We start from the raw sequence: 13236 nt of genomic DNA, 5'->3' as shown, positions 1-13236 counted from the left end.
TATTTGTCGAATAGATAGTTTGGAAAGTCGAGAATTCTGAAAAGCTCCAGTGATATTAGGGAATACCGATTGCAAACATTAAAGCCTATTTAAATGAACATCACACCAATAACGTGCACGTTTATTCCAATCAACAAAAATCCTTTGAATAAACGCCGAGTCTACTGGATAATACATTCTTTTGACTCGACTTGTTTTTGGATTTTTTTATAATCTGTTCGGCTTTGTAACAATTCATAAATCTCCTCAATACGTAATGCTCCCTGATATCGTGGCGCATCATGCACCATCTTGCGTAGCTCGTCACTCCCGTCTGCAAGAAATAGATTGCCAAGTTCTTTCAGCACTGCAAACTGTTTGGTTACAGATGGAACGCGAATGCTCGTCGCCCATTCATAATATCTGTTCATATCGCTATAGATAAAGTGTTTAAAAAACCGAGATTAGGCTATATTGAAACCAAAGTGTAGTATTTCGCAACCACTATGAAAAGCAATACTAGTTTACCATATCAATTGCAAGGCACCGGTTTGGCTGACTTGCAGTCGGCGAATATTTTTGATGATCACACTATAAACAATACCCAATGTAAAAAGACAATAAGTAATTACCAATGACGAAATGCATAAAACCACAGCCCAGCAATAAACTCACCCAAATAATCGTACACCGACTTCACCCAAAAATACCTCCATAGTGTTCTTTTCAGTAACTCCATTCATTAGCTTTGTATGAGTGGTCAGACATTCAATGACCTTTTCGCAAGCCTTGGTAGGTCGGCAATCTAGTAGCCCGTTTTCGGGAGGATTATACTCTGTTACGGGTTGTGTGCTCACCAAAATAAACTCGCACTGATTAACAAGAAGCTGAATAGCCTTGTCCATGCCACCGGCAACACCATCATCTAACAATCGCTCAAATGCTTTTTTTTCAACGATAATATCTGAAAGAAAATCCTGTTCATCAATCCAAATCTTCACGTCTTCGTTGTAGTACACATCTACCATTTGTTGAATCAAGTCTGCAACGTGCACTAATTCAAAAAATTGAAGCGAGTCCATGTTCACCATTCTGTCATTATCAGTCGAGTCAATTGGACTGGATTTGCTCATATGTTCAACGGCTCTAAAATAAAGTGGTTTAAACATCAAGTAGAATTTGATTAGTTTGGAAATAAAGCACTATATAATCATAAATAAACATCAACCTACTTTAAAAATGCAAGTTTGATATGTCGTTCACCAATTGCTTTCAGTAACGCAATAAATACTTTTTGAACATTTGGGCGACTTTAGTATCAAGGGATCGATCAAGATTATACATGTTTTGACATATTATAATTAGTCAGTTGTACTTGAAAGCATCAAACTCATGGTCTTACATTTTACTCATATCTGTCGAGGCAGTCACAACTAAACATCTACCAAGAGCCTCTTTGTTAGCATGCATAAGATGCAATGCCAATTCCAACGAGACAAACGAATTGATTGAGCTTTCGTCCAGCTGATATGCTGCAACTCCAGTTCGATCGCTAGTTGAAACTGGACTGATTTCGCTTGCAATCGGTTCAGCATCGTTTAAAAGAGCTTGTCGATGAGGTTTTAATTTTCCGCCTGTACTCATATGTGCCAATGACATGGTTAACGTCACTGGCGCAAACATGATGGCTTTCATGGTTTTCATGACAAATCTTTTGTGTTCTTGGACATGTTCTGCGCTGAGAAATGTATCTGCAGGTGGTACAGCAGTAGCATTGCTTGAAACCTAAGAATTTAAAAACATCAATGCAAGTTCACGGCATGCCATCGAGTCTTTTACAAAAGCAAGTCGAGGTATTACTTACTCGATTATCCCACTTGCTTAATTCCGTTTTAAAACGCTTATTTAGATATTCCATTTCTTGGTCGATATATTTGTTTACATAGGGACCAACAATATCCTGCATGACCTTTCTTGACATATCAACATCAACATATACACCCGTTTCGTTTTTTGAAATGTAATCAATAAATTGTGAGCATGAATAGATACATGTGGCCAAGGTATGTAGATAAATTGCCAAATTTTCTCTAGATTTAGCAGCAACAAGAATAGCAGTCATGTACTCTGATATCGAATCTTCAAATACTTTGTTGACAAAAAGGGTCATGGTATTGAGTTGAGGGACAAATATGCAAGAGATAAGCTGAGCCTGAGCTTTGCAGTTGTTGAGCATGTAGTCCATGAATTTTGCAAAATCGTCTGCAAGAGCGTACCCCACCGAGGGACCTGTGGTGGCAGGAAGATTTGATGCAACAAGACTTGGGTTGAATGTATGATCAAAAAAAATTTGATTTTTTGAGATGAAGACATTAACACAAGCAAGACCACCATTAAGATTATATAAGCTAGTGGCAGCAGTACGCATTTCAGCTGTGTCTGTACGATCGTAAGCACGCTCGAATTGACCAATGACCATGGACTCGAACCATTCGATTGTAGTTTCAAGACTGAAGCTGATATCATCGCTGTGACTAACAAATCCAGCACGATCAAACAAACGCAATTGACAAAGAAGAGCACCAATGACAGACAAGTCCTTGTTTTCTAAAAACAGTTTCGAGTCTTTTTGTTTTTCGCGAAAATCAAAGTAGAGAGGAGATAGTTTTTCATAGATTTGCTTGAATACCAGACGAGCCGATTTTTCAGACGAGCGAAGATGTGGTAGAGATAGATTTGTAGGTTTGTGCAAGGCATTTCGGCCAATAGTAGAATAACCAACACTATTTTGCTTTTGCTGAGCCTGTTTTGCCAAAGCGGCTTTTAAACCACCGGCACCAATAATGAGTGAAGAGTTGCGCATATCTGGTAGAGAAGAGGTAATTTGTCGATGATTTGGCGCCGAACCGTCCGCATTAGTTTTAACAGATGGACTAGTGGTGATAAAAGGGTCATCAGTGGTGATAGATACAGGAGTATTGGATGGTATTGTAGTTTCCTCTTGGACCTGCAGTAGCACAGGAGTGTTGGCAGACAGGGGCGTCACAGGATCGGACGCAGTACTAAACATGGATCCAGTTTCAAGATAGTTGGCAGTAGTGTTGGGTAGAAACTGACCGCCCGGAAACTGACGCAATCTGGCAGCCAAATCATCACTGTCTTCAGCTGAAGATGGTGGATGGACAGCATCTGTATTAGCATTTGATACGATAGCAGCAGCATGCAGTTTATGTAGTTTATAAATATAAACCTGGTCGTTATAAGAGAGGACTTTGAAGCGACGACAAGTTCGTGCCAACACAGACAAGTTGGAAACAGGAAGGAGTGAGATGATTTTGACCAGCAAGTCAGGAGGTAATGAACTGATGGTTTCAGACGGTTTCTGTTTTGGCATTGAATTGAGTCGAGTTGAGTTGAGTTGCTCGTTGAGTTGAGTTGCGAATCGCTCAATTTAACGCGTCTGTGTCACGTGTTCAAGGCTTGCTAAATCTGGCTATTTGCTCGGTTTTACTCGTTATTTACTCGTTATTTTACTCCGTTTTACTCGTTCAACATGAGTGCTGGCTCGTTGCTCTGGTTGATGATCATGGCTATCTGCATGTTTGTTGGCTCTTTTCTCGCAGGGTTTCTTCCTCTTGCCATGTCTCTCTCTCAGGAACGTCTTAGACTTATCTCCACCTTTGGCTCTGGTCTTTTGGTAGGCACCTCTCTCGTTGTCATCATTCCAGAGGGCACCGAGACTCTATACTCTGCTGCCAGTGCATTCAGTGCTAGTCATCCCTCTATCAAGAGTCTTGCTTTTGGCTCGGATTTATCAAAAGAATTCAAGACCGCTCATCTCTATCCTCGATACTATTTAAATCACTCAGACTATTCCAATACTCTCGAGTCGTTTAATCCAGTCGAGCATAACTCAAATGTTAAAACTACAGATTCAACAGGCATGTATTGCTTAGTCTTGAACCATCTTGTATTTTATTTGTTTCCTATCAAAGTTGTTGCAGTATCTACGAGCCTTCTTTTTTTCTATATGCTGCTAATCCATTCTACTTTATGCTATTTAATCGTTGTTTATTTGGAAATCTATAAACAGCTCATCTTCAACGTCGTTTACTCGTAAGGGATGATGTACCAACTACAATGGTTGCATTGGATGATGGTATGGAAACTGGTGATTCAGATCCTAAACATTCTCACAACAACTCCCATCATCAAGTCATTCAGCCACATAAATATATTGGTCCATCATTGCTTTTTGGATTTACATGTATGTTTTTGGTCGATCAGGTTTCGAGCCATTCACATCCGTCGCGTATCGTCGTATCGGATCTACGAGATCAGCACTCTTATACCACAAAAAAGTTATCTGCTACAATTGGATTAGTAGTTCATGCTGCTGCTGATGGTATTGCGCTGGGTGCTGCATCTACTTCGGGTAAATTTGCTTGAACAATTCATTAGCCAACTTAGCGAACTATCTGGGATTAAATCACCAATCTATACTATATCATGGATGCATACCCAACCAACATTTTATATATCCCGGACAAATTTGAATAGGCGCAGATAAACTTGAATTGATTGTTTTTGCTGCAATCATGCTTCACAAGGCACCATCTGCATTCGGTCTGTGCACCTATTTGCTTCAGGAAGGACATTCACGCCGGGCTATTCGGCAACAACTACTGATATTCTCTGCTGCTGCTCCAATCTCGGCAATGATTACATTTCTGGCTCTATTTCAAGCGGACTTGTCAGATCCTTATAGTACACAACTGTGGACAGGTATACTGTTGCTCTTTTCTGCTGGAACATTTCTTTATGTTGCCACCATCCACGTTTTGCCAGAAATTTACCAAACCCAAGGATCATCCTATAACCATTCAGAAAAATCTCTAAGCAAAACACAGATTATTGTGCTATTGGCTGGATTTATCACTCCAATGATCTTGGCTATCGAGGTACCAATTTTGCTGATGTGTTCAATTTTACTGCTGTCAAACTAACATTGTTTTTAATGATTGAAAAATAGCATCATCATTAAATTGTAGCCAATACAAATGATTTGGGCTGCCTGAGAATCTTTTCGAGATAAACCTGTCTACACTTGTATATAGGTTTTTAAACTTATAAAATCACAATATTGGATAATAAATATTTGAATAGTTTATTTATGTCGTTCATGTGTGTTGCGTCCCAAGCATCATTTAATCCATTCCGTACGATATCACGCACAGCCATTGTTTTGTGATACACTAAAAGAGCCTCTGGAAACCCAAATATCAGAGTTGGTTTATTCCATTCAATATTGGTGCTTAACATAAGGAATCCAATAATAATTTTCTTGAAATCTACTTGTAATGTCTTGGATTTGAAAAACAATTTTGGTTTAAAGAGTGAGCGCAATGCTACTCGAGCGAGGGCAAAGCACTGCCTGCCATGTTGCTGGCGGGATAAGAGCGATACGCTAGTTAAACGCAGCCTTGACTGACATTTTGATAAAATAAATCACGTGATTATAATGTGTTATTTGTCAAGATTTTCTTCTTTTGCGTCCAAGAAAAGCAATGTTCAGATCGGGATTATCACAACTGTCTTCATGGACTGGATCTGGGATATTCGCTGCGAGATCAAGTCTTGTTGCCAAGAGTCCTTTGAGACTGTTAGGATTCACAGACTCAATGTCTCTTACTTTATCCAACACTAATCTTATTCAAGTACGACATGCAACAAAGAAATCGGGTGGTTCAACCTCAAACACTCGCACATCCAACCCAAAATACCTTGGATTCAAAAGGTTTCATGGCAGCAAAGTTATCCCCGGAAACATCATTCTTCGTCAACGAGGAACTAGATGGCATCCATGCAATGGCGTTGGTATTGGCCGCGACCATACTATTTTTGCCCTCGTTGAAGGTCGGGTTGTTGTGCATTACGATCTGGCCACTCAGCGTCGATACATCTCGGTCAATGATGGCACACTAGAGACTTTTCCGTCTAAAGTTGAAATGAAACGCAGGCTGACCGATACAATCGATATATCGCACTACATGACCCTTACAAATAAGGAACGCTATGATTATGTCATGCAGATGATTCAAACACTAACCGAGACAGACCAAATTAAACGAAAGGCTGAAACAGACCAGCGGCTGACTGAAACTGGTCGTCGAAAATTCATATTGCATGATTTGACTTTGATATAAAAACGGTAAATGAAGTTATCAAGACACGTGTATATGCTCTAATACATGGTGTAATGTTCAAGATGAGAATATTTGTATTATTTGACCTTGGTGATCCAGCAAAAAGTAGACATCATTTTGATTGACCATACCAAACAGCAAATATTTGCTTAAATGACTTTGTATAGATCTTTTCTATATTGACTGGATTCTAAATATCAAACTATTTCAATGAATAATCTACCTAACCCTTTCAAGCGCGATGGTAGCTAAACCAGTGTTATTAAAGTCTGGAGTCTCAAACTACAAATAATCAAGACTATTGATGCAATGGATTGCCTAATATAAACATGACATGCTTTGCAAATAATAGTACCATCATGGATGCAATCAGATCTAGTCGTCCTTTTGCAACCCTATTCACGTAAAGTGGAACATTTGCTATTTATCTTGCAGTGATTGCTTCACAATAAGCAATGGTTAAATACTCGCTGCATCGTTCTATTAGCCATTGACTGCATTATTTCAATAAAGACACCAACCAGTGTATGATGCACAAACAATTAAACTACCCTCTTCTCCACTTTTTGTATAGCCATGCATTATACGATCCCCAAATTCATGTATTGAAATCCAGATATTGCCAAACTAAAAACTTGATGTTTACGTTCTTAGTTTGACAAACTAATGAGTTTGTCAGTAAATTGAGTTAAAATTGATATCCATTATTTCATGAGATTGACTGTTTATTATGCATTTTGACTCCATTATTTAATGTTTCATTTTACATGAATATGGCTGTAAAAGTATCAAGAAATCAGTCATTACAAAATTTTAGCAGCCTTACTAATCATTTCCATATAAATTCAACAGCTACTTTGATTCTAGAGCTTTCCGTGCAAAATTTGATCCATAAACATATTGATATTGCTTCGTCTGGATGAAAGATCAACTCCAAGTCGTCTGCTAACATCATCACGCACATGGCGTTTTGTAACTACCATGAGATCCACAGTAGCCAACACATTTCGTAGTTCACGAATAATATCCTCGTCGGTTGGCACAGTCAAGTTGCCTGCCTGATGATCATATCTTGGAGCGTGTTGAGCTGGTGGTGCAAACGGTAATGGAGACGGTATTTGCCGGTTTAACGGTTCTCCCTGAGGCAGCAGTGGATCCTTGATATCAGCCCTGATTGACGGCATAGAACTGCCCGTTCCAGCGCTATTTAACTGTGGAGATCTTGCGCTACCAAGCATGCCACCATCACCATATTTCAAATACCCTGGAACTGGAACTGTAAGAGTCAGTCTGTTTGACTTTTTAATCGAGTTTGAGTTGGATGGAGGATATACTCCCGTGCATGAACTCAGCCCACCAGAAACTTGTGATTGACCATCCCACTTATCGTAGTCGACATCCGCCCACTTTTTCAATGGGATAGTTTTTGGATCAAACTATTTGTATGTCATTTCAAAAATCAAATAAATACATGAGCTGAAATATAGCAGTGAATTACCACGTTTGAAATATCAACTAAAATAGTTACCTCTTTAGTTGAACCTTTTGCATGTCCGCCCCTTTCGCCTAGCACAATTCGAGTGTTACCCCAACTAAAGTCATCAAATCTCCAAAACGAATAGATTGGGATATAGAATCCAAACACGGGTGTAGCCAAAATATACTACAAACAATTTGGGTTAATGAAATGCAAAGTGTTTAAAATAGAGCATACATATTAAAAACCAAAACTTACAACAATCATCCATCCAATTTGTGCCCATTGACGTTTTAGTACAAAAATAATGACCTGAAACCCATAAACTGCGGCCAACATGACAATCGAAATGGTAGGAAACACATCAGGAGAAGTGATCAAACTGTACACCAGATATGCAATATACAATACACCAGCAGGTTGGACTACAGTAGAAAACAAATCCAAAAACACGACAAACCGCATTGAGAAACAGCAGAATCCACACATTTGCTCAAGCGATAAAAGTTCAATGAGATTGTGCACTGTAGAGTTGATCCACCGACGACGTTGAGAAAGAAGCACTTTCCATCTGTCCGGTGCATTGGTTCTGCATTGAGCGTCTGGATTAAACGAGAGTTTTAGATTGGGAAAATGCTTCATCATAAGAGTAGTCAAATATCTATCTTCACCAAGCTGAAGTAGATTTTTCACATGCAAGGTATCGACGCGGTTCAGTGAATAATCCTCCACGATTCCTGGCGCAATCAACAATGGCACAGATTTTGTTGGGGATCGAATACGGTACATGCTGAAACAACCAGGAAGACAAGTAACGGATCCAAACAAAGATTCAAATGCCTTTGACAAATGGTGAGAGATAAAGTACTCGTATACTTGAATCATTGTAATCCATGAGTCTTTTTCGTTGGAAAGAAGAGTTTCTCCGCATAGACCCATAATCTTTGAATCATGCATCATAGTGGATACAAGCTTATTCAGTGAGTCGGGAAATACTTCTGTGTCGGCATCTACCATGAGAATGTATTCATAAAATGAGGGATGAACGCCAATTATGTTTTTCATGTGGTGGAAAATCTCAAGCTCCAGAGGGGACATCTCGGCATTGAAGTGGACACGAGATAGGAAGCGCATTAAAATCATTTGAGAATCTCGTTTTCCTCTATTTTAAAAATAAAACAAAATGTTAAATGATATATCATTACATTTCCAAAAAATAAACAGAAACAGTTGTGGGATACCTATTGCCTGGTCGTCGACGTTCACTCAGCTTGCCAGTCTTGACGACAACAACAAACGGTACAGAGTGGCCTTGAACATTATACAACCCGGAATATACCTTGCCCATGTTATGCTGCATATCGCCTTCTCCAAGTGATTGAAAACTAAATGAATCACTATTGATTGTTGCGTTGGGATCAACCCCAAGAATGTCCAACACAATTTGGGGTGTCGGCTTGTCATTTCCACTACCAACAATCATACCTAGACAGAAATCAAAAATAACAGTTTAACAACTTGAAAGCATGGAAATCAGTACAAGAGAAAATAATATACCATCTGCAATAACAAACAGCAGTTTTCTGCGATCATCGTATTGTAATACCGCCAACGATTCAAGTGTCTTGGATAGCGAGTCGGATCCCTCCGTGTAACAAGGCACTTGACAAATGACAAATTTGTCATGAAATTCTGGATCCCGGCTTGAACCAAATCGCAATGCAGCCAAAAATTTAAACCCAACAACCGACACCAAAATAATGGAAGTCGCCAACAACATATAGTTTGAAAACTGACATTTAAAGTCATTTCGATGGTCAACTGTACCAATATAAAACATGTGATTCATGCAGTTGATGTATGCGTTGGAGTTGGGGTCGATTTGCTGAATCTGTTTCCATTGGGGAGTGGCATCTTTGCCATAAAAATTTCCAAAAAGTTGCTCAACAAGCGGTCCAAGAAATCTACTGTCGGCATTAAAGTACCCCGATACATCATACACATTATCGTGAATAACAATCAAACGATGCTCAGTGCTGGCCACCTTTGCAATATATTCGAGAGTATAGGCCAATCGTGCACGTGCATATTTGTTCATAAATTCCAAATATTGCTTTGGTTGGCCGGATTTCGGATCTATGGCTAAATGAGCATAGTTGCTTGAATCGGCTTTGGGTCGGTTTGCAAGTGGGTCCCAATTAGCCTGAGGTGGTGGCAGTCCCGGGCAGTAGGTAGAAAACTGGCCGCCTTTGTAAAACAGCGGAGAAACGTCACCACCTAAAAATCCTGCAAATCGGAAATTGGGGATTCCGTAACTGTTAAAGTGATTCGATAGGACATCAGAAATTTGATACACGCGACCATTGGCATAAACCCATGGATCTGTTGTAGACGACTTTGAGGCAAGTTCAAATGTGCTGAGAACCTCTTGCTTGGGACAAAGAAGACGACCAAATCCAATAATAAAAAATAAAAGCGCACAACACATCAAAAAAATGATGATGCATAGGGCAACCTTTTCACGCCATGCCATGCGAATGTCAGGACGTTTCATGCCACAGCAAAGTAAAAGAAAAATAGAGGGAATCCACCATGTTAGCAGCCAAGTACAGCATAGCCATTGGCATCGAGGACGAGACATTTTCCTTTTTCCTGGCTTATCGTCGTCGTCATCATCATCGTCTTCAATTGGATCCGTGTTTCCATCGCCCTTTTTAGCAACTTCTCTACGTTGAAGTGGATCTGGACCAAGATCAAATGAAACTTCGTCGCTATTTGATCGCTCCGCAGTATATGTAGGTGATCTAGCGCGTTGGTGGTTTCTTGATACCGAAGTAAATTCAGACAGACGATCATCATCCAAACCATTTTCGTGAATTTTTTCAGGTAATCCTGGTTGAATATATCCTTCAAGCGACATAGGATTTTTCGAATTGATACCAGATATAGGTAGTCCTGTAGTACGAATATGTTCAAACTGTTTCCAAACATTATCGCTTAAAAAAATCTTGTTGGGTCCTTGTCGTATACCTTGATCACCGCACATGGCCATATGACTTACAATGGCATTGCAAAGCATTTCGTTGGTGTAATCCTTCATATCAGACTTGGATAAAAGCTGCTCAATTACGGTACGGTACGTTTTTACAAACTCATTAAACGTATACGCATGAGCGAATGGAGCGGACTGTTTAGCAATATCAACTAGTCGTGGAATATCCATTGATTTGATTTGAGAAGTCATGTATTTCCAGTCAGCGGGTCCAACCGTGCGATTAGGAGCAACACAGCATACTGTCCATATCTCTGTTGCATCTAGCGTTTCCTCCAACTCGGTCAAAGCTGCATCCAAGTCCAGAGTTTGGATTGGAAGTGGTTTTGAAGTTCGTTTTGATTCTGCTGCATTGGGTATTATCCCAGATTTTTTTCGATGGCTATATTCGGTCGAAACCAAATTGGATGCGTCTACACCGGGATTTGCTGTTGTCAATGAGCCATTTGAGTCAGAAGCCACTGCAAAAGCTTTTGTATTGCGACGAACTAATGTGGATGCACGTCGCTGAGGAATCCCACTTTGATATCCGGGAGCCATAACTTCGGTACGAGAAGCTGTGCCTACATTTTGCTCGGAAAACAGATTTCTTACAAAGAGATTGGTGGACGCAGCAACTTCCAATTCCGCGCTTCCTCTGAATAAAGCAACAACGTCGGGCCCAATCATGCCTCTATTGCTCTCGATAAACCCGGTTATATCATACGATACGGCAGATATGTAATGCTGGATCTTGAACTCTTTTCGACCGCTAGATATATACATTGAATTCTTTGAGCATACTTGATGCATTTGCTGAATCGTCTTCAACTCCAATGCAGACGTATTCCCAACAAGTTTTTGTGATTCACTATTGAAAATCGACAGCACACTGGTTGCATCGGGAGACCACACCAAGTCTGTAGCAGTCAACATTGTAGTGGGTTTGAGAACCTCTGGATTGATATTTACTAGTCCTTCGTTGTAGAGCTCAAACAATCGATGAGCATATCCACGAAACAAGTAAGTAGCTACTCTTTCGTTGGCTATATTCATCATGAACGTGTAGAACCCGTTATGCTCATCTAGACCGCAATCAAATGTGCCAAAATTCAAGACGCCAATACACATGTCAGATTCTTCAACACACAGACGAGTATTCAGGTGCTCAATAACCCAGCGAAAAAGCAAAGAGTATAATGTTGTAGCAATTTCGTTGCGCTGAATGATAGAATCCGCAGCAGAAAGAAAGACTGTGCAGATTTCATTAAAAACAGGTTTGGTTTTAATTGTAAGAGCGTATTCGAACGTATCTGAATTCACACCAAGAAGATTGGAGACAATATCGAGAGTGTCTCTGGTTTTAACTCTGCAGGCCTCATTTACACCGTCCGTATTTTCAAACTCGATTTCGCCTAAATGGAGTATTGCAACGATGGTGCGAAATAGCAAGCTTTGAGTGCGCGTTCCAATACCTAATGATTTGAGATGTTGACGAAGTTCATCAAATCTGTCGCGTTGAGTGGATGCTGTTGGACCAGTTGTCAGTTGACCCGCACGGTTCAAGTATGTAAATGAACTATTGTCAGTTAAACTCCATTCAAGTCGCTCCTGCTCAGTAGCTCCAGCCAAGAGGCAGTAAAAAATGTCAAAATTGCGCTCAGATGTAGGAATATTGACCACACGGTCCTTGTCAAACAGGTAATCAAGAAGCTTCACGCCAATCATCTTGCCTCGCTCATCGTATTGATACTCAGTGTATCGACCAAATCTCGCCAAAAGAATGTTTAAAGTATTGGATGCGCTGCCAAATGCTGCGAGCACAGTCTCCATTTTGTTTACGCCAGAAATCACACGAGACTTTTTGGTAGCATTCAGACTGAGAGAACACAAATGCTTAGAAATCATTTTACCGCACTGTGAATTTCCATTTCCGTCTATCCCACTATTAAAACAGAAAAGTGATTGAATTTGGATTAAAACGTGTTGAATGGTTCAAGCTTGTGAAATAAACTTGTTTTAAGCATTTGGTCAATACAAGACAGTCAGCAGCAACATAGTGACATACCAAAGAACAATGGCTTGATCTGTATGTTTACCCATCATATTAACAAAGGCATTTGTAGCCAAATCGTAAATGTGTGGTGGAGGATTTGACACAGACTCGACATTTTTGTTGATATTGGTAACGGCAGTACCATAAAGATTAGATGTTTTTTCATCAAACACGAGCGACTGGGGGATATTCAATACCAGCAGTGCACGAGATCCAATTTGAACAAACGGTTGACCGGCTGAAGCTTGGTCTCGTAGATACTGGGCAATTTCTTCAGCAGTTGTTGAATTCAAATGTGTCAGATCTTGAACAAGCCGAGTCGACATTTTATAAAATTGTAATTAAAAATATCTGCAAGGATGGATTAGATGGACTATTGTTAGTACAGGGATTTGAAGTTTATAACTGAGTCGGGTTTTTGTTGATACTGAAAGTTGAATATGCTTTTTGAGTGTTCTCACTAGAGTTGAACTTTTTAAAAGCTAGA

At 39.9% G+C, this 13236-nt stretch overlaps 5 protein-coding genes across 5 annotated transcripts; 2 read left to right on the top strand and 3 right to left on the bottom strand.

The window, feature by feature from the left end:
- Window positions 1–86: 86 nt before the first annotated feature.
- On the bottom strand, window positions 87–3373 carry BATDEDRAFT_85094 (uncharacterized protein; the record flags this gene model as incomplete). Its single annotated transcript, XM_006676076.1, has 6 exons — window positions 87–414; window positions 508–570; window positions 655–1125; window positions 1212–1289; window positions 1382–1764; window positions 1844–3373. 6 exons carry the CDS (start codon window positions 3371–3373, stop codon window positions 162–164), a joined length of 2778 nt encoding a protein of 925 aa, XP_006676139.1. The 3' UTR covers window positions 87–161.
- Window positions 3374–3547: 174 nt separating this feature from the next.
- BATDEDRAFT_3584 (uncharacterized protein) lies at window positions 3548–4829 on the top strand (the record flags this gene model as incomplete). The annotated part of the gene is made up of 3 exons (XM_006674840.1): window positions 3548–3867; window positions 4101–4414; window positions 4546–4829. Coding segments are annotated over 3 exons (918 nt in total), but the record flags the coding sequence as incomplete, so codon positions are not given.
- An 846-nt stretch (window positions 4830–5675) lies between these two features.
- BATDEDRAFT_6703 (mitochondrial 54S ribosomal protein YmL2) lies at window positions 5676–5951 on the top strand (the record flags this gene model as incomplete). Its single annotated transcript, XM_006674867.1, has 1 exon — window positions 5676–5951. A coding segment is annotated over one exon (276 nt), but the record flags the coding sequence as incomplete, so codon positions are not given.
- Window positions 5952–7048: 1097 nt separating this feature from the next.
- BATDEDRAFT_8502 (uncharacterized protein) lies at window positions 7049–12622 on the bottom strand (the record flags this gene model as incomplete). Its single annotated transcript, XM_006674948.1, has 8 exons — window positions 7049–7396; window positions 7550–7621; window positions 7714–7848; window positions 7921–8824; window positions 8904–9147; window positions 9220–10466; window positions 10641–10993; window positions 11132–12622. Coding segments are annotated over 8 exons (4794 nt in total), but the record flags the coding sequence as incomplete, so codon positions are not given.
- A 102-nt stretch (window positions 12623–12724) lies between these two features.
- On the bottom strand, window positions 12725–13075 carry BATDEDRAFT_85994 (uncharacterized protein; the record flags this gene model as incomplete). Its single annotated transcript, XM_006676075.1, has 1 exon — window positions 12725–13075. One exon carries the CDS (start codon window positions 13073–13075, stop codon window positions 12725–12727), a length of 351 nt encoding a protein of 116 aa, XP_006676138.1.
- Between the last annotated feature and the right edge of the window lie 161 nt (window positions 13076–13236).

Source organism: Batrachochytrium dendrobatidis (assembly GCF_000203795.2).
Source record: "Batrachochytrium dendrobatidis JAM81 unplaced genomic scaffold BATDEscaffold_1, whole genome shotgun sequence".
Lineage (NCBI taxonomy): Eukaryota > Fungi > Chytridiomycota > Chytridiomycetes > Rhizophydiales > Batrachochytrium > Batrachochytrium dendrobatidis.
This window is presented reverse-complemented; position numbering and strand designations above follow the sequence as displayed.